We start from the raw sequence: 17363 nt of genomic DNA, 5'->3' as shown, positions 1-17363 counted from the left end.
TTTCTAGTGTTTAAAGCAGCCAAATGCAATTTTTCTCTACATAGCCTAGTGGATGTTTATTGAATTTAGAACACCTAAAAACACACACGATACGATACATATATAATATATGATATATACGCTACAACTTGTTGCAACACCTACAAAAACATGACACTAACATGACACACAATTCGTGCTCCGCCTCGTTGCAGCTGTAGCCCCAATTTTGGCTACAGCCGCGAAGGCCCACGACGTCAGCTTATGTATAAAATAATTAAATAATTGCAAAATAAAACAATTGCTCAGATAGTTTAACCTATGACCTCTTAGGCTTAATTGGGCGTCGTGGAGAGCAGCACAAACATCACCCAAATATGCAGCAGCGCCACATAGACAATCACAGAGACCCGCATCATCGGATAGCGACGCAGAAAGGTGCCCACGCGTATGCCCATTGAGTCGGCCTGGCGTAGGGCACGCTTGAAGCGACGCGCCACACGATTATCAAACGGACTGGGATGCATCAGCACCGGGAACTGAGCCTTGGCTGTGGAAAGGTACGGAATTAATGCTGATAAAAGTTCGGGAAGCAGCTAAGGTTTACCCACCATCATCTGTGCTGTTGGAGAGCATGGAGGAGTTGCGGTTCCCTCGCTGCTGGCTTTCAATCTGCACCATGTGCTGCTTCTGTTGCAGCTGCATTTGGATCTGCTCGTGCTGCAGCCGCAGCGCATTCCGCTCGCCCGTCACACGCTCCAACAGACCCTGCCGCTCGACCAGCGACTGTGTCAGCGCCTTCAGTCTGCTCTCGTAGTCGTTCTTGGCACTGGTGTGCACCTCTCCGCTGAGACGCTGCCGCAGCTGCTGCACCTGTTGCTCGCGTTCCTGCAGGCGTGTGGCGGCTGCGGCCATTTGATTGCTGAGCTGCTGCCGCATCGATGCGAGCTCCTGGGTGAGCATGCGCTGTTCGGATTCGGCGGTTAGACTGTATTCGCGTGCCTGTCGCAGCTCCTTGGCCAGAGATTCTTCCCGCTGACGCGCGGAGCTGAGCTCCAGTTCGCGTTGCTGCTCCTGCGCCACGTTATCCTCCAGCTGCAGGCGCATCTTGTGCACTTCTTCGTGGGCATGTTCCAGCTCCTGTTTGAGTGCCTCGTGTTCGATTTGTAGCAGACGGCTCTCACTGTCCTTGGCCTCTCCACTTGCCTCTTCGGTGGGCTTTGCCTTGAGCTCCGCTATCAGCGCATCCTTGGCCTGCAGCGCCCGCTGTGCCTTGGTGCGGTACTCGTGCAGCTCGAGGCGATGCTGCTCCGTCTCCTTGGTTTGCATTTGCAGTTTGTGCGCCGCGCTCATGTACTCCTGCTGCAACTTGGCCAGATTCGTTTCCAGCTCCGAGATGGAGTGCACATAAGCCATGTGTGCGGTGTGGGCATCGTTTAGATCGTGCACAGCCTTGTCCCGCTCCTCGGACAGTGTCTGTGCCAGCGTCTCCAGCTCCTGGGCGCGCTCCTGCAGCGCCAAGTTCTCGCTGTCGTGGTTCAGCTCCTGCAGCCGCAGTCGCAGCTCGTCCCGCTCGGCGGTGATTTCGTTCAGGGCGATCTTGAAGGCCGCCAGCTCATGGGTGTCGGCCATGGCGCTGCCATAGCTATCCGGATTCGTGGAGAAGCTGGCGGATGTGGTCATTCGCTTGCTCATTTCCTTGGTCACCACGGGTGCGCCTTGGTCGCTCTTCACGCTGGACGCGGCGCTGGCGCTGGCACTCGATCGCTTCGCTGGCGACAGCGTCGTCGACTTCAGAGACAAAGAGTTGGTACTGCTGGTCATGCTCCTCTTCATTGCACTCGTGGCTTCCCCGGTGGCGGACACTGGTGTTTCCAACTGCAGGGCTGTGGCTGCATTTTGGTCAAGCTTGTTCAGAATATTCTCGGCCTTGTCCGCCAATCCTGTGATCCAGGATGACATTTTAAACGAAAAAAACACGTAAACAGTGCGTCTGACCAGAAATATACCAAAATATACTTAATTAATTTTAAAATATACTGTACAAATAACAAAGTTAGCCCTATAAACACCGCTCTATTACAACAGGTGAAATCTTTGTAAATTCGAGTGGTATTTTATGCTTGAAACTTCTTTGACTCTAGGTCAGTTCAGGGAAAGATATTGTTGGGAGTTTTTTTTTGTAAGCAAGGAGGAAGATTGTATGCACAGGAAGAATTTACCAAGATGAATACTCAGCTGTTTAATTATTGGGGGCTTTAGAGGGTTAGTTCTTCACTCAGCTCTCAGTTATATACCATAAATGGTATATTACAGTATATTTCTGATGGTGGGGTAGGGTCTGCTTCCCGGTGCAATTTTGCCAATTTTTACGTTGAATTGTTTAAATATTGTTTGAATGGCGCTGCTGCGGAACATAACAAACAGCTTTTGCAGCAGCTTTCGGCGATATGCGAGCAGCGGCTGCACCATATACAGCCTCAGCTCGGGCCACGTCAAGTGCGGCGTCTCCGTGATACGCGTCTCCGGTCCACAGACAAAGAGAGCGCTGCGCGCCATCGTCGGATGCAGCGACTACGAGCCCAAGGCGCGGCAGGCGTATCTAAAGTCATTTTTTCATCCCATCAGCAATGAAATGATTGACAGGGGTCTGCTGCTGTGGTTTCCCGGGCCAGCCTCCTTCACCGGCGAGGATGCGTGCGAGTTTCAGGTGCACGGCTCCCTGGCAGTCATTGCGGCCATGCTGGACGCTCTCGGACGGCTGGATGGACTGCGACAGGCCGAACCGGGCGAGTTTACAAAGCGTGCGTTCTTTGGCGGCAAACTGGACTTAACAGAGGTCGAGGGTCTGGCGGATCTGATACACGCGGAGACCGAGGCACAAAGGAAACAAGTGAGAGATGCCAAGAGGAAAAGCAATTTATAGGCAGCCACTGAGGATTCTTTTTCTCTCTTTCAGGCACTGCTGCAGAGCACGGGCGCCTTGGGCCGCCTGTACAACAAGTGGCGCAAGCGTCTCATCCGCTGTGCCGCCCACCTGGAGGCCTTCATAGACTTTGCCGAGGAGGAGCAAATCGAGGGCGGCGTCATCCTGCAGCTGACCAAGGAACTGAAGGCGGTGCGTGGCGAGATACGCGAGCATTTGAATGACCAGCGGCAGGGCGAACTGCTGCGCGAGGGCGTGCGCACCGTCATCGTTGGAGCGCCCAATGTGGGCAAGAGCAGTCTGCTGAATCTGCTGTGCCAGCGCTCCGTTTCGATTGTCACCGACCAGGCGGGCACAACGCGCGACATTATCGAGACGATGCACAACTTTGACGGCTATCCGGTGATATTCTCGGACACTGCAGGCCTGCGCAGGCACACGGCGGACAGCATAGAACGGGAGGGCATGAAGAGAGCAAGGAAATGTGTGGAGGAATCGGATTTAATACTCCTCTTGAACCGATGCGAAGGCTGTGAGCGAACTGTCCAGCAACGAGATGGTTGCTGCCTATGTGGAGCGCTACCTCAAAGATTTGGACATACCCACGGAGCTGTGCAGCGGCAAGCGAGTGCAGCTGGTGGCCAACAAAACGGACACACTCTCCGCAGAGGAGTGCCAGCGCTTGGAGCAGCTGAGCAACGTTTTATCCATCTCCTGCCATCAGCCTGCCAATATGCCCACTTTTCTGGGCGCCCTCGAGCAGCAGCTGCAGCAGCTTTGCGGCACACCACGCGCCGAGCATCCGCGCATCACGAACACACGCTACCGCCAGCAACTGGAGCGCTGCATTGAGAACATTGATATATTCCTAAGAGATTACAAGCCAGATGTTTTCCCCGACATGGCCATTGCCGCCGCAAAGCTGCGGAATGCCGTGCGCTGCATTGAACGCATCACGGGTCACGTCAGCTGCGAAGATATACTCGATGTGGTGTTCAAAGACTTTTGTATTGGTAAATGACTTGATATTATAGTAGATTAGATAGTTGATAGCTACTAAGCGCAAAGTCTGCAATAATTTATAAATATATTTTTGGAATTTGAATTTAAATTTCTCAGCTAACAGCAATGGGCAGCACTGTTTCACCGTGTGCTGTTATTGGTACCAGCGTGCTGTAAGGCGCATAGTTGCATGTGCTGTTAATAATAACAGCTTGCTGTTACGCGTGTGTTAGAGCTGTATAACCAAAAATGATAAATATTGTCATAAACTGCATAAAAAAGTGCTCTTGGGTTGATGATATTGGTGGAGAATATTAGAGCATCTATAGGGATATATTTGGATATGCAAACAGCATTTTTTTACGCTTACATGGAGGTAATTCTTACAGCTGACAGGGCGGCATAGATAACAGAGCTAAGCTGTTAATTTGGCTGTCTTCTGATCGACTGTTAACTTGGCGGCACATTTAAATTGAAAGCAGCTTTTGGTTTGGGATAATGTCACAAATATTGGTTAGGTTTTTATTTTAATCGAATTAAAACAATGCCAGTAAATTTCGTTCAAAAAAACACATTAATTAGCTCAAATATGATTGCATTTTGATCAGTTATCGGTTGCTCCTCCTGCCCCCTACCGTTTTCTTTCCGTTTCCCTTTCAATTTTCCTGAACTTTTGGGATTTCTTCGGGATGCGTTTCCCCACCATCCGGGACGGCTTCGGAGTTCTCTCGCGCTTCAACTCTCGCCAGTAGTCATAGTCCCTGGGACCCTTGATGGGCATATGCGGTATCTTGCGTGGTCCACGATTGCCCGATAGCTGCAGCAGCGATGGCGCCACAAAGCTGCGACGCACCAATCGACCCACAAAGGCAACGAGCGACATCTTGGCTGATTTTTGGCTATAAACTCTAGAGCTGTGTTTTGATTTTATTTGTTGTTCCTAAACTGTTGATATTAGACATATTTTTTGGGTGTTTAATTTTAAGGCACAAGCTTGCTTTGTTGACTGGAAGCTTTGGGCATACAAATGAGAAATATTTCAACGTTTTGGTGGGGGTTTTGCACTGAATGTTGATCATTTTGCAAAGCAAAAATTACATTGCAATCCTTCGCAAACCCAAACTGAATTTTTATTTATTTTTTGTGTATTTTCCACGTGCCATGTAAGAGATTGAAAATTATTCTTCCAGGCCCAAAAGTTCTGCAAGAGCACCGCCCCGTCCCGCCTCTGGCTTCAATTAGCGCACTTTTGCCTCTCGTCTCTCGCCTGGCGCTAATTTGCTGTGACAGACTTAGAACTTGGTCACAGATCAGTTGATTTCTGATTACGTTGCCATGAGGTGCGTTACCTTGCTGCTACTTTATCTCCACATCGTTTGGGCTGAAAATCAAACCCAACTTTGTCAGCAAGCTGTGAGCCCAAGGGATGCGCTGCTGTCGCGTCGTGTGCGGGGTTTGGTCTTTCCGGACAAGGCCTCGCTGCTGCTCACAGCTGCCCTGACCAAGATCATTGTGGGTGGACGGCCGAGTGGGCTGCAGTATAGTCTGGAATTTGATTTGTACGTGCCACTGCCGGATACGGTGGAGGGTTGGCAGCCAAAGATTTTGAAGAACCTGAAACATAAACCCAAGACGAGTAGACGCTGGGATTGGAATGACTATCAAAGACCCCGGATTCCGATGCAGCAAGAAGCGTATGGAAGAGCGCCATATTACAGGTACAAAAAATGCATCAATAAATCAAAGAAATTGCTTAAAAATTAATCCATTACAGTCCCCAACGCACTGCGAATTCGTTCTATCAATCACCCTGGCACTTGTCCACGGAGACCCCATGGAAAATCCAGCAACAGCCGCAAGAGGAGACCTATGAGTCCTGGTCGCATGTGCCACAATGGAAGCTGCATCGCGGCTACAGAGAACGCAGGGACATCTTCGATCAGTTTGAGGCCTTAGGGAGAGTGTAAGCTGCGGGAGGAACTAAACCCAAATGAAGTTTAATCAAATTTTGCTCCTTCACAGCTTCCAATTGGACATTCGCAGCTGCATAAAGCGCGCCATGTGTGAGCTAAGAACGCGCCTCAAAGGAGGCTTTCTCATGGAGGATCTCATGCGGATTATCCTCACGTAAGTTTGGAAATTTTTCCTGCTATATTTTAGCTTTTTGTACCCCACTTCTAGCGTGCCTGAAGAGCTAACCGATGACAAGTACAAACATCCCAGTGACATCCAAGACTGTGTGCGCTTCTATGCCCTGAGCTGCCCCTACAATGTTTTGGATTTCCTGACACAAAATTACCAGAAATCAGGCGCCAAGTAGGCTGTCTGTCGAAACTCTAGGGCATGCCAGAGTGCCATTTGCCTCAGTACAGCGTCCAGACCGCTCCGAACAGCACACAAAACATTTTATTCAAAATTTCAGCCCCAAATTTAAGTTCGCAAAAATCAAGTTTTTGGCATTAAAATTGAGAAACAACGAAAATGGTTGGCCTTTCGTTAGTGCGCGATTTGCTGCTGCCACAAAGGCTGCTGCGTGCCATGGGGCAGTGCAGCCGTTTGTCGTCCTCGTTTAAGGGCTGCCAGGAGGATCAGGATTCCAGATGCAAGAAGACGGGCACAAAGTCTCCCTGCGGCAGGCCGAAGCTGCAGCGCAAGAAGCCAAAGCCCAAGCCCAAACAGAAATTCAAGTCAATGTGGCTGAATCCGTTCTGTGATCCCCACGAGGCTCACTGTCCGTTCAATCCCCGCTTCGATGACATCTACTACGTGGAGTCGGACAAGGCGAAGCGTCGCTACTGGCAGACCTGGGTCTCGTGTCCACCCATGAAGATGAAGGAGAAGAAAATCTGTTGCTTTGAGCGTGCCAGGGGGCCGCCAGTGAAGCGTCGCAAGCATCGCAAGCCGAAGACCGCCTGCGAGCCGCCACCGTGCCCGGACCCAGACTCGCTGGACTGCCCCAAGTTGAAGCGTCGCTGCCACAGGAAGGGGCGCATACCGCCCTCGTGCATAGCCTATCCTTCGCCCTCGGATTGCCGCAAACCTCTAACACCCTATCCCTCATTCTCCGAGTGTCGCAGACTCAAACCTGGGGCGCTGCCCCTCAGCGAGTGCGCCTGCTACAAGAGTCCCATGATGTGCGAGGCCTGGGCAGAGTTTCGGCTGCGCGCACTACGGAAAAAATAGCAAAATTAACGGAGCAAGGTCTGGATCTGTGGGTTTTTACATGGAATAAATAAAGGAAAGTTGCGAACTTAAGCAGGGATTTTTGTAGACTTTATTTAGAAGGGATTCTTGGCCATGTTCGTGACGAGTGTCCAGAGTAACGGACTGCACTCGCTGTAGGTTCTGCGACAGTCCGCACCAGCGAGACCTGCATCCCGCGCGTGCAGATATTTGTCCGAGACATTGTCCAGCGTGGGGCTACAGAATGGAGTTCTGGGTTTATGTTTCTTGGGAAGCTTCAAATGGTTACTTACACCAACACCGCATTGAGTATCTCGCTGAAAATGTTGCTGTTCTGAAAGGGCCGCTGTGAGATCTCACAGATGCTGCGCAGCAGGCAAGCGCCGCCGTTTTTGGCATCCAATCTGTAAGCAGCAAAAGTGAGATAAGTCCAGGTGGTAGCTGCAGTCTCACTGCTCTACTCACTGCTCCATGCCCGTTTCTATGGCATCGTACACCCAAGCGCGCGCCTCATCGTGCAGCAGCTTCGTTTGCATATCCTTGCGCCACTCACGCGCTGTGGACACAAAGGCTGTGGTGTTCCAGAAGCTCCACCAGTAGAGTGGGATTGTTGTGGGTATCCATTGGCACTGAAAGTTGAAGAACCACCAGAAGGATTGCTCCTTATCCACTTGCTTCACGGGATAAGCCAAGCTGGGCACGAACTTGACTACTCCTTGACCATCGAATATGGCCACTCGCTTGGAGCGACTCAGCGTGCTATGACTGTGACTGTAGCTGCTGTTCCAGCTGCTGACATTGGTTTCATCTAAGGTCTTCGTGTGGCCCGCTACCAAAGAGAGGCTGCAGATCGCGGTGAGGCAGAGCCAGAGCCACAGGTAGGTCGGAGCACTGTGCAACATCTTTTCCAACTAAATTCGAAGCTCCGTGGGTAGCAGGCTTCGATTCTCTTTGGATTTATCTAGAAATAATCTTTAATCGCATTTGTTTGTCTAAGAAATTGACAGCTCCAGCGATGGAGCACAAATCGGATTTGTTGCTGCTGTTAATTGGGGGAATTTTTAATGCTTAAGATGAAGTTTTGATCCCTTATGACACGCTCAAGATAAAAACAATGTGGCAAAGGAAATCTTTAGGTGTGTGTAAAAATCAATTGAGTTCATGGATCAATAAATTACAGCGCTCTGACTTCAGAATTGTGAGAGCAACAATTGGGATGGAAAGGTGGAAAAACTTGGCTGTGGTAGCGGTAATACCGGGTATAATGTTTGGGGATTTATGATACAAAAGATGACACATGATAGCTGCTCATTCGATTTGATTACCTCGATCACGCTTTATTGTGGAACCATCTTTTGGGAGCAGCATGCGCTCCAGTTTCGTGAAGCATTCTAATTGCTGCTCACGCATGGCCGCCGGTCTCCGGTCCCTCGTAAGTTTGTCTAATTAAAGATCCAAATAGACAAAGACAAAGACAAAGCAGAATTCCGGCTGATGGCTGCCGTTCAGTGACTGTCAAGTGGCACACAACGTCGCCATGCGTCGCACAAGGCAGCACAACGTCAGACTGTACGCGGCTCTAATATGGTTTGGCCTGATCTTGGGCCTCAATCCGCTTAAATCCGCACACGGCCTGCTGTTGTTTCCTGTCAGCACGGTGCTGCAAATAACCTCCTCCATATCGATACCGCTGGATCTGCCCACGCGCACCAAAGTCTTCATGGACATGGGCTTCCAGATGAACTACAATTTGCCCAATCTGCTGTCGTCCTTCTACAACTCGGCCATTTGGGCGGATGAGCTGTCGCGACGCCAGAAGCGTCAGTTGGGCAACCAGACAGAACTGCAGAGTGGATTCCATCCGAGTGACTTCACGGCAGGACAGTTGTACGCGGGCTTGGAGCACATGCTGCAGAGCTATGGCTACCACAGGTCCTGTCTGCTGCGCAGTGTCTGTGAGCTCTCGCTGCATCCCTTTGCCGAGGATCACAGCTACGGGCTGGTCACCCAAGTCATAACCTTTCTGCTCACGTAAGTTCAAGTGTTGCTCCATCTGCTCTGCGAGATTTTATTTTATTATTCTCCATTCCAGACCCTCGCAGCACGAAGGCTTTGCGGCTGGTGAGCACCTCTATCGCGAGAGCTATGAGCGTGCGGAGCAGCTGGGCTTCCTGGGCGGCGACTGTCAGCGTGAATATTCCGATTGTGCGATAGATATCGTAAATCTAGTCACGCGCATAGTCAGATGAAATAAACTTGGATTTTAGTTTAATTTTACGAGTGTCTTTGGCTTTTATTTAACAGCAAAATAGTCGCTGATTCCCTCAGAGACTCGTTCCAGTCACTCGTTAGTTAATCTATTTACTTGCTAATATTACCAGGGTTAGCTATGTGTTAGCTTAGTAGACTGCTTATACCAGAGAGAAAATCCACCTTGCAATTGGGATAAAGTTCGGCACAATTTTGACCCAGAAATCCCTGCTGTTCGGCCTGCTCGTAGACCTCTCGATAGAGCGTCTCGCTGGGCGCAAAAGCCTCGTGCAGCGATGGCCTGCAATTTGAGAGAAATCAATGTGCTGTCTGCCCCACTGCTAGTGCCAAAAGCTACTCACGTTAGTGTAAAGGTCAGCAGTCCCGTCAGCATGTTCTGTTGGGAGTCGTCAAAGGGATGCCGCGCCAGCTCGCACACGCTGCGCAGCAGACAGGACTCGTCGAAGCCGTAGCGAGTGAGCATGCTCTCCAGGCTCTCGTAGAGTTCTCCCGCTGTGAAATCGCTGGGGTGCATGTCTGAGCTTCCCTGTGGCACGTACTTGCTCGTCTCATTGCGCAGCTGCCGCTTGCCACGCCGCGAGAACTCATCCGGCCAAATGGTAGCGGCATAGAAGGACGCCGGCTTATTGGGCAGCGCATAGTTCATTTGTAGACCCCAATCCCAGAACAACTTACGATCGGGTATAACCACGGGCACGGACAGCGAGGAGGTGATCTGGTACACGGATGAGGCCGGAAAGAGTAGTGGAAACTCCGCGTAGACCACTGAAAGCAGCGCACAAACGGACAAGTGGACGCGCTTGAGATACATTTTGTTGTGACTTCCATTGGGCCGTCACACGTGGAGTTTACGACAATCTGTGACGAACACACTGCGTTAATTAGTGCCACCCAAAAACAGTAGTTGCTAATGAAACGCGCACCGGACACAGACGCTGCAATTTACAGCTGTAGGCCTAGGCCCGTGTCTTTTATTCGTTCCAGCAAAGACAATACAAAACCAAAGAAAATGCAACACCAACATGCCCATGCATAAACCGCCAAAAAGCTTTTCTATGGCGGGGTGTTTCGATTCGCACCGTAGACAGAGGGAGCGCGCGCGATGTCACAGTTATCTTTTCCCCTATGCTTTGTCTTTGACCGAGACCCAGCATGTCAATGCCTGCACACACCCCAGCGACAGACACAGGTAGAAGTCTCGATTCTCGAGCCACAGCTCCGTCGCACAGTGGAGCATTTTAGCTTGCTAAATGAATACATATGTACTGAATGAGAGTTTAAATATTTTTTCCCACTCAAACTATTTAAAACTTTAAGTGTTAATGAGTGCAGTTTAGTGACATTTTTTAAGCTCTAGAAAATTATCTTTATGGGCGTATATTTATTATTATTTCCAAAGCGCTCAAAGAATTGTTTAAATTTTGCCACTTCTTTTCGGCTTAGCAGTCACTGTGCCGCGCCAAAACTTTAGCGCTGATCGATGCAGTGGCGAAGGTTAGCTTAAAAGGGAAGTGCAGATCTAGGAACGCGCGCAATGCATAGGCGAATCTGAGTAGCATTTCAAAGGCGAAGGTTAGCCTAAAAGAGAAATGAAGAACCAACAACACGCGCGCGTACCTGGGAACCATCAAACTTTTGCTCCTCATGCACTTTCTCAGTGTTGCATTGTCTTTTATTCGTTCTAGTGAAACATCACCTGGCTAAAGTGCTTTAAGATGTCATGCTTGCACAGGGAGTACAACTGCCGGCAGTCCCTGCCCAGAAAGCCATCCTGTTCGGCCTGCTCGTAGGCGTGCCTGTAGATCGTCTCATCCTCGCGGAAGCCCTCATGCTGCGAGGGACTCAGCACAAATGTCACAACATCCATCAACATGTGCTGATGATTGTCATCGAAGGGATGCTGAGCCAGTTCGCAGACACTGCGCAGTAGGCATGTCTCATGGTAGCCATAGCCCGCCAGCGTGCTCTCCAGGAAGGCATAAAGCTCCGCAGCTGAGAAATCCTTCGGATGTATGCCTGAGCTCACATCGTGTCCGTATTTGGTGTAGAAATTGGCGTCCGTTTGCTGCAATTGTGGAGCTTCACGTTTCCTGTTGTTGTTGGCAAAGCCCGGCCAGATGGGTATGCTGTAGAATTCGCTTAGGTTGTACGGGTAGTTGTAGGAGATGGCAAAGCACCAATCGATCAGGATACGCCGCTCTGGATACAGTTCAGCAATGGGCGTGGAAACTGAAAGTGTGAGCTGAGAGAGGTATACTTTCAGCTGGATTTTGTAGCTTTCTATGGCTCTTACTTACACCCAAATTGGAGGAGGAAGGCCAGAGCAACGACTTCGAGTGCTGCACAAGTGACAAAATACAAAGAAATGTTGTGATCCGCAGGAATTTCATTTTGAGAACTGTTCAGCTTGAGTCAGAGTCGAAAACTGGCCAAGTACCAAGTACACAGAGTCCAACAATTGCTGCCGGAAATTGGGTCAGCAACACGAAATGGAATCAAGACATCAATCAGTTGTGGGTAAATATTTGTGCTATCTCTTTGCAGCTACAGAATCACCAGGCAATACAGAACTCACGCCACATTTTGTTATTATTATTTTCAGTTGAATTCCCCAGGCGCGTGGTGTGCTCTCAAGATGCGACGAGCGCAGTTCTTTCTGGTATTTCTCGCATTGACCGCTGCAAGTCTGGCCCAAGTGCAAAAGAAAACTCAACTGAATTCGATTGTGGAGCGCGTATTTGTACGCAAAAGCAGAGCCGTGCTGTTTCCACCGGGTTCTTTTCTGAAATTTACCTGCAACTTGGGCACTGGACTGCTGGCCACATATCCGCGTGGCGTTAGTTTTGCCCTCGAGGAAGCTGTCTACTTTCCCGTTCCCGGTTCAGTAAATGATCTTTACCCCAAGCGATATCTGCCCAAAACGACTACAAAGAAGCCCGAGAAATTGCCGGACTCTTATGTGTTTATACCCGATTGGCGTTTCAAGGCGCAGACTTTGCCCAAGCCCAAGTGGCGGCCACCACCCCCTAAGACGCATCGCATCGATGATGGGAGCTATGCGAATCCAGCCAAGTGGCAGCAGTGGAGCGAATATGCCAAGCAGCAGGAACAAAAGTGGCAGAAACCATACTGGAAAGAGTCGAAGTGGATGACGCCGGCACCCAAGTGGAACCACAACACAGCAGCAGCCAAGTGGGAAAAGAAGCAGTGGTTCCAAGGCACTCCAGCAACCAAATGGAGAGACCCACCCAGCCGCACATGGCAGTCCCATCATTATCATGGTCACAGGGATCGCAGAGATCTGTTTGAACGCTTCAACCAACTGAGTTCGCTGTGGGTAGACATAGAGCTTTTATATCCACACATTTCATGCCCTCATATTTCCCCTCTTGAAGGTTTAAAATGGATCTCAAGTCCTGCATATTGCGCACCATCTGTGACAGCAAACGTCTGCTGCTGCCGCCTGGATATTCCATGTTACAGGATATGCTGCGAGTGGTTTTCACGTGAGTTTGGAATAGACTTCTACACTTTGAAAGATGTAAAACGATGTTTGATTCTAGCATGCCGCGTTTGGATGGTGTGGAGGATGAATATAGTCGCTTAATGGATCAAGATGCCGAGGGCTGTGCTGCTGATTTAAAGACTAAATGCAATATGAACTTGTTGATTTGGCTGCTAAGCGGTAGAAAGGAATAAACATATTTTTATAAGAAATATTTACTTGGAAAATGTGTAATAAATAGCTTTAAATATTGAGCGTGGCATTGCTGTAAATTTAAATTAAAATACATCGAATTTGGGGCAGTTCGGTTCGAGTTCTAAGTAGCTCTTGTAAGCGGTTTCTCATTATTATGCACCCAATTTTTGTTTGCTTTTCTGGCACATTCTTCGCTTGAACTGAAAGCAGCAAAGAGAGATTTCTTCTTCAATTATTTACCAAACAATTCACACCCACAATCAGATCAATTTCCATTTGCCAGCAAACAAATCAATTGAAATCCAATCACCACAAGCTGCCTCCCAACGCGATGTCTCAATCAGTGATCTTCCACCATGCGCTGTGTTCTGGTGTTAATCTTTGCCCTCATATCACTCCTCTTGGCCCTGGCCCAAGCTGATAAAAACCAGAGTCAGCTCAGTCATGTAGTGGAACGCGTCTTTTCACGTCGCAAGCGCTTTGTGCTCTTTCCCCCTGGCTCCAATTTGAAATTTACGGGCCAACTAAGCAAAGGATTGATCTCAGCGTTTCCCAAAGGTGTGTCCATGAACATAGAGCAGGCCTGCTACTATCCGGTGCCCTCAAAACGCGAGGATGTCTACCCGAAGCGCTATCGTGCTAGGACGACAACAACACAGAAACCAAAGACCACAGCAGAGCCCACGTATGTGTGGATACCGGGCACAAATTGGAGATTTAAGGCCACTCCAGTGAAGAAACCCACGCCCGTAAGGCTGCACTCGCGCATCGATGAGAGGCCACCAAAGAAATCCTATGCCGATCCTGGCCAGTGGGCACATTGGTCAAAGTATGGACAACGCTATGAGAATTGGACGCCAGCAGTGGGACAAAAGTATGAGAAGTACAATCAGCCACAGTCCTGGAGCAAGTACAGTCAGCCGCAGACAGAGTCCTGGAAGAAGTACAGTCAGCCACAGCCGCAGTCCTGGAGCAAGTACAGTCAGCCGCAGCGTTGGAGCAAATGGACCACAGAGTCGCCGCATTGGTCAAAGCGTTGGCACAGATCGGCTGAGAACGAATACTACGATCCCGAGGTGACGCCCTACGAAGATGTTAGATCAGAGCAGTCCCAGCATTTGGTAGATCCACACGATCCAGACATGGCACCGCACAAGCCACCACACTATGCGGAGCTGGCACACGTGGAGGACATTCGGCTCTACAATGGACACCGCGATCGTCGACAGTTGTTTGAGCATTTCGATGGGTTTCAGAAGCTGTAAGTTAACATCTGTAAACATGGTTCCCTGAATCCTGCATCCGTGTTCTCCCCACAGTCTAGGAATCGACACCAAAGCCTGTGTGCTGCGTGCCATTTGTGATAGCAAGCGGTTGCTTTTGCCACAAGGTTATTCCATGATCCAAGATATTGTGCGACTGATCTTTACGTAAGTTATTAAAGCTTCTTTTTTACCCTTTGCTAAAACACAATTCTCCCCTAGCTTACCCACCATATCAGGCGTGGAGGATGACTACAGCCGCACCATGCGCCTGCAGCCGGACGACTGTGATCGCCAGTTCCGTGACTCCTGCAAGTTCAATCTGCTGGGCTGGCTGTTGGGCGCCAAATGGCATTGAATAAAACACACTTTGAGCACCTAAAAACCCTTGTGGGTCATCGCAGTTTTATTGTATGAATTGTGCCTGCCACATGGACTGCTTGCACTCGGGATAGAGCGCGGCACAGTCACCGCTGGAGGCATGCGCTTTGTCATAGTGGCTGTCCCGATAGGCCACAGGCTCGTGGTCCAGGGCCTCGGGTATGGTGAAGACCGCACGCATCAGTTCACCCACAAAGGTGCCGGGCTCTTGCTCCTGCTTCGATTTCTGGCCAGTTTCACAAAGGGTGCGCAGGACACAATGATAGCCAGGATGGCCGCGTCTGAGAGAGGCAAATGCAAGAGCAGAATGGGAGAGAGTTGGAGCAACTGCTGGAGTCCTGTTACTCACTTATCCAAATACTTTTCAATGCGCTCATACAGCGCCTGGCGACTGCTGCGATGATGCTTGATCTGCAGCTGTTCCAGGCGGCTGATGCCAGCATCCTCATGGTGGCTGGCCACTCCACTGCGTCGCTGACGTTGATGCGGATTGGCTGCATCCGGCAGGCTGCGTTTGCCAAACACCGGATATATGTGATGATGACGTGGTGCCGGTTTCCGTGTGGGGCGACTGGTAGTAGTCGTAGTCGTTGGTGGGTCCTGGCGTCGCTGTGCCTGCGGGGGTGCCGTTTGCTGTCCGTAATAACGATCTTTGAGGCTGTCGGGAGTAAAGGAGAAGCTGCAGTTGTGTGTGTGTGCCCAGAGCCTCGTACTTACCGCGAATTCAGCGCCCAGTAGGGATAACGTGAGTTCTGTGCTGTGGTGTAGGGTCTTGGTCTTGGTCTTGACCACTTGGCGAATGGATTGCTGGCACTAGCCCCCGGGCGGCTGTAATAGTAGTGATTGTCCTTGCGCCTGCCACCCTTGGGCCGGCTGTAATAACTGTCTGCATACTGATGGGATGGATGCATGGGCGTACGGAACACAGGGGAGGAGCTGTAGTAGGAGTCGCTGGCAGCACCCGACACAGAGCTGCTGCTCAGGTTGATGTAATTTGGCTTGTAGTACGTCGCTTTGGTGGTTGTTTCCGCGGCATCGTCCACGTAGGTAATGTTGGACACGGTATCGTTGCGACTAACATCCAGCGTGCCGTCTTCCAGTTTGGTCAGCAGATCATCCAGCTCCTCGCTGGGCGGCTTGCTCGGCAGCTCCCAAGCCAGAGCCACAGTTATGCCGAGAATCAAATAGTTCGTGTGGTCCACAACGCCCACAATCTCATCGTAGACTTAAGAGGGAACAGAGAACATGGAACACGAAAGAGAGAACATGGAACGGAGAACACGGAACGGAGTATGCAGAGCGGAGAACACAGAACGAAGTACGAAGAGCGTAGAAGGCAGAACGGTGAACACAAAACGAAGAACGGAGCGGCGGAAGAGACAAGAGAGTGGGCAGGAGTGGGGGTCAGTGAGTCGCGTAATTTGCATTCACTTATGACTGCCCATAGGCTGGGACCCGGCAGCAACTTACCCATTTGAAAGGAGCTACCCTCCGGAAATACCAAATAGCGCCGTTTCCGAGACAACAGCTCAGAGGATTGCGCAGCTCTGCTGCTCGACTCATTCAACTTTTGCTCGATGAGCTGCTCCAGGCTGCTGTCGGCATTGTCTATGTCTGTGAGTGATGCGCCAACGACTGCTGGTGCGTGCTCGATGGCTGAAGTGACTTTCAATGCATCTCCGGCATGTCCGGCAAGGAGACAGGCCAGAAACAGCACCATAGCAGGCAGTAAACTGACGCTGCATGTCCATACACAGCTACAGCTACTCGTGGGTTCGCCACTGCAGCCACTACTGATTTTGCCACTGTTGTTGCACATCTCCTTCACGCGTTGTCTATGCGCCAACTGTCGGGCAAAGTCTCACGACACGGCACTGACCATTGTCAGGCACTGTGTTGTGGCTGTTGTTAATTGTAAGACCACTCTGCCATCTTCTTTCTATTGGCCTCTGCCACTTCCTCTCTTCACTTCCCACCGCCCGGTTTTGGTCAGAAACTTTCATGTTTGAGTTTCTTCTCCGTTCGTTAAAGTTCTTTCCTTCTCTCTCTCTGCTTTTGTTTCTTTCATTAGTTTTCACACTTCTCGTCTGCTCTCGTCTTCTTTGCTTTCGTCTTCGCTGGTGTTTCGGCAAGTAGTTTGTCTTGCGTCTGCTCTGCGCTGCTCATTGGACTATTTAAAGGTTCAAATTACTTTTTCACGCTCCCAACTTTGGCTTCTTCAACTTTATTCTTTCTATCTCAAAAGTAGCACACTTTTGTCTTTGCTCTTTAGCACACAGAAAATGGAAGAAGAGCTGCCGAGGCAGCTGAAGGTGAAGCTGAGATGCTGCAGCAGAAGCTGAGTTGCTGCTGCTGCTGATTCCACAGCTGAAGGAATTCAAGCTGAAGTAATGTGATCACTAGTCGCACTTTTTCCACCTTCCACTTATCCACTCCTACCCCAATAGCGGATAAACTTGGACTTGGAAGGTCGTGTTGACTCGTGGAATGCTTTCAGCTGCGCACAAACTTCCAAATGACTTTTGTGTATAATCGAGCTTATTGCCTCCTGCTCTAAAATATTCGAGTCGCTCCTCGCCATGAATGAGCTGCCAAAAGGAATGACAAAAAGTTGCCAAAGGAATATGAAGTAAGGCGTTGAAATTAGCTCTAATATAAG

The 17363-nt window shown here is 50.0% G+C and overlaps 11 protein-coding genes across 11 annotated transcripts; 6 read left to right on the top strand and 5 right to left on the bottom strand.

The window, feature by feature from the left end:
- Positions 1 to 29: 29 nt before the first annotated feature.
- LOC117898821 (golgin-84) lies at positions 30 to 1990 on the bottom strand. Its single transcript, XM_034808485.1, has 2 exons — positions 591 to 1990; positions 30 to 529 (listed from the first exon to the last, which is right to left on the bottom strand). The coding sequence occupies exons 1-2, from the start codon at positions 1939 to 1941 to the stop codon at positions 315 to 317; spliced, it is 1566 nt and encodes a 521-aa protein (XP_034664376.1). The 5' UTR covers positions 1942 to 1990; the 3' UTR covers positions 30 to 314.
- Positions 1991 to 2301: 311 nt separating this feature from the next.
- On the top strand, positions 2302 to 4013 carry LOC117898822 (tRNA modification GTPase GTPBP3, mitochondrial). Its single transcript, XM_034808486.1, is given in 3 exon segments — positions 2302 to 2872; positions 2939 to 3421; positions 3423 to 4013. Coding segments are annotated over 3 exon segments (1482 nt in total). The 5' UTR covers positions 2302 to 2377; the 3' UTR covers positions 3927 to 4013.
- Positions 4014 to 5107: 1094 nt separating this feature from the next.
- Positions 5108 to 6267, top strand: LOC117898828. The gene is made up of 4 exons (XM_034808494.1): positions 5108 to 5625; positions 5682 to 5870; positions 5930 to 6034; positions 6089 to 6267. The coding sequence occupies exons 1-4, from the start codon at positions 5243 to 5245 to the stop codon at positions 6225 to 6227; spliced, it is 816 nt and encodes a 271-aa protein (XP_034664385.1). The 5' UTR covers positions 5108 to 5242; the 3' UTR covers positions 6228 to 6267.
- A 9-nt stretch (positions 6268 to 6276) lies between these two features.
- On the top strand, positions 6277 to 7162 carry LOC117898829. The gene has a single exon (XM_034808495.1). The coding sequence runs from the start codon at positions 6389 to 6391 to the stop codon at positions 7088 to 7090; it is 702 nt and encodes a 233-aa protein (XP_034664386.1). The 5' UTR covers positions 6277 to 6388; the 3' UTR covers positions 7091 to 7162.
- LOC117898916 lies at positions 7095 to 7992 on the bottom strand. The gene is made up of 3 exons (XM_034808625.1): positions 7556 to 7992; positions 7384 to 7494; positions 7095 to 7327 (listed from the first exon to the last, which is right to left on the bottom strand). The coding sequence occupies exons 1-3, from the start codon at positions 7990 to 7992 to the stop codon at positions 7186 to 7188; spliced, it is 690 nt and encodes a 229-aa protein (XP_034664516.1). The 3' UTR covers positions 7095 to 7185.
- A 512-nt stretch (positions 7993 to 8504) lies between these two features.
- LOC117898830 lies at positions 8505 to 9362 on the top strand. The gene is made up of 2 exons (XM_034808497.1): positions 8505 to 9121; positions 9183 to 9362. The coding sequence occupies exons 1-2, from the start codon at positions 8628 to 8630 to the stop codon at positions 9337 to 9339; spliced, it is 651 nt and encodes a 216-aa protein (XP_034664388.1). The 5' UTR covers positions 8505 to 8627; the 3' UTR covers positions 9340 to 9362.
- A 95-nt stretch (positions 9363 to 9457) lies between these two features.
- LOC117898912 lies at positions 9458 to 10172 on the bottom strand. The gene is made up of 2 exons (XM_034808601.1): positions 9703 to 10172; positions 9458 to 9641 (listed from the first exon to the last, which is right to left on the bottom strand). The coding sequence occupies exons 1-2, from the start codon at positions 10170 to 10172 to the stop codon at positions 9485 to 9487; spliced, it is 627 nt and encodes a 208-aa protein (XP_034664492.1). The 3' UTR covers positions 9458 to 9484.
- Positions 10173 to 11042: 870 nt separating this feature from the next.
- LOC117898903 lies at positions 11043 to 11751 on the bottom strand. The gene is made up of 2 exons (XM_034808585.1): positions 11659 to 11751; positions 11043 to 11603 (listed from the first exon to the last, which is right to left on the bottom strand). The coding sequence occupies exons 1-2, from the start codon at positions 11749 to 11751 to the stop codon at positions 11043 to 11045; spliced, it is 654 nt and encodes a 217-aa protein (XP_034664476.1).
- A 245-nt stretch (positions 11752 to 11996) lies between these two features.
- LOC117898902 lies at positions 11997 to 13060 on the top strand. Its single transcript, XM_034808584.1, has 3 exons — positions 11997 to 12694; positions 12757 to 12867; positions 12925 to 13060. The coding sequence occupies exons 1-3, from the start codon at positions 11997 to 11999 to the stop codon at positions 13058 to 13060; spliced, it is 945 nt and encodes a 314-aa protein (XP_034664475.1).
- Positions 13061 to 13417: 357 nt separating this feature from the next.
- Positions 13418 to 14703, top strand: LOC117898827. The gene is made up of 3 exons (XM_034808493.1): positions 13418 to 14322; positions 14381 to 14491; positions 14546 to 14703. Exons 1-3 carry the CDS (start codon positions 13418 to 13420, stop codon positions 14679 to 14681), a joined length of 1152 nt encoding a protein of 383 aa, XP_034664384.1. The 3' UTR covers positions 14682 to 14703.
- On the bottom strand, positions 14698 to 16557 carry LOC117898824. The gene is made up of 4 exons (XM_034808491.1): positions 16175 to 16557; positions 15422 to 15929; positions 15054 to 15362; positions 14698 to 14985 (listed from the first exon to the last, which is right to left on the bottom strand). Exons 1-4 carry the CDS (start codon positions 16521 to 16523, stop codon positions 14730 to 14732), a joined length of 1422 nt encoding a protein of 473 aa, XP_034664382.1. The 5' UTR covers positions 16524 to 16557; the 3' UTR covers positions 14698 to 14729.
- Positions 16558 to 17363: the final 806 nt, after the last annotated feature.

This window comes from Drosophila subobscura, chromosome O (genome assembly GCF_008121235.1).
Source record: "Drosophila subobscura isolate 14011-0131.10 chromosome O, UCBerk_Dsub_1.0, whole genome shotgun sequence".
Classification (NCBI taxonomy): domain Eukaryota; kingdom Metazoa; phylum Arthropoda; class Insecta; order Diptera; family Drosophilidae; genus Drosophila; species Drosophila subobscura.
The sequence above is the reverse complement of the archived record's forward strand: the minus strand, read 5'-3'. Positions and strand labels throughout refer to the sequence as shown.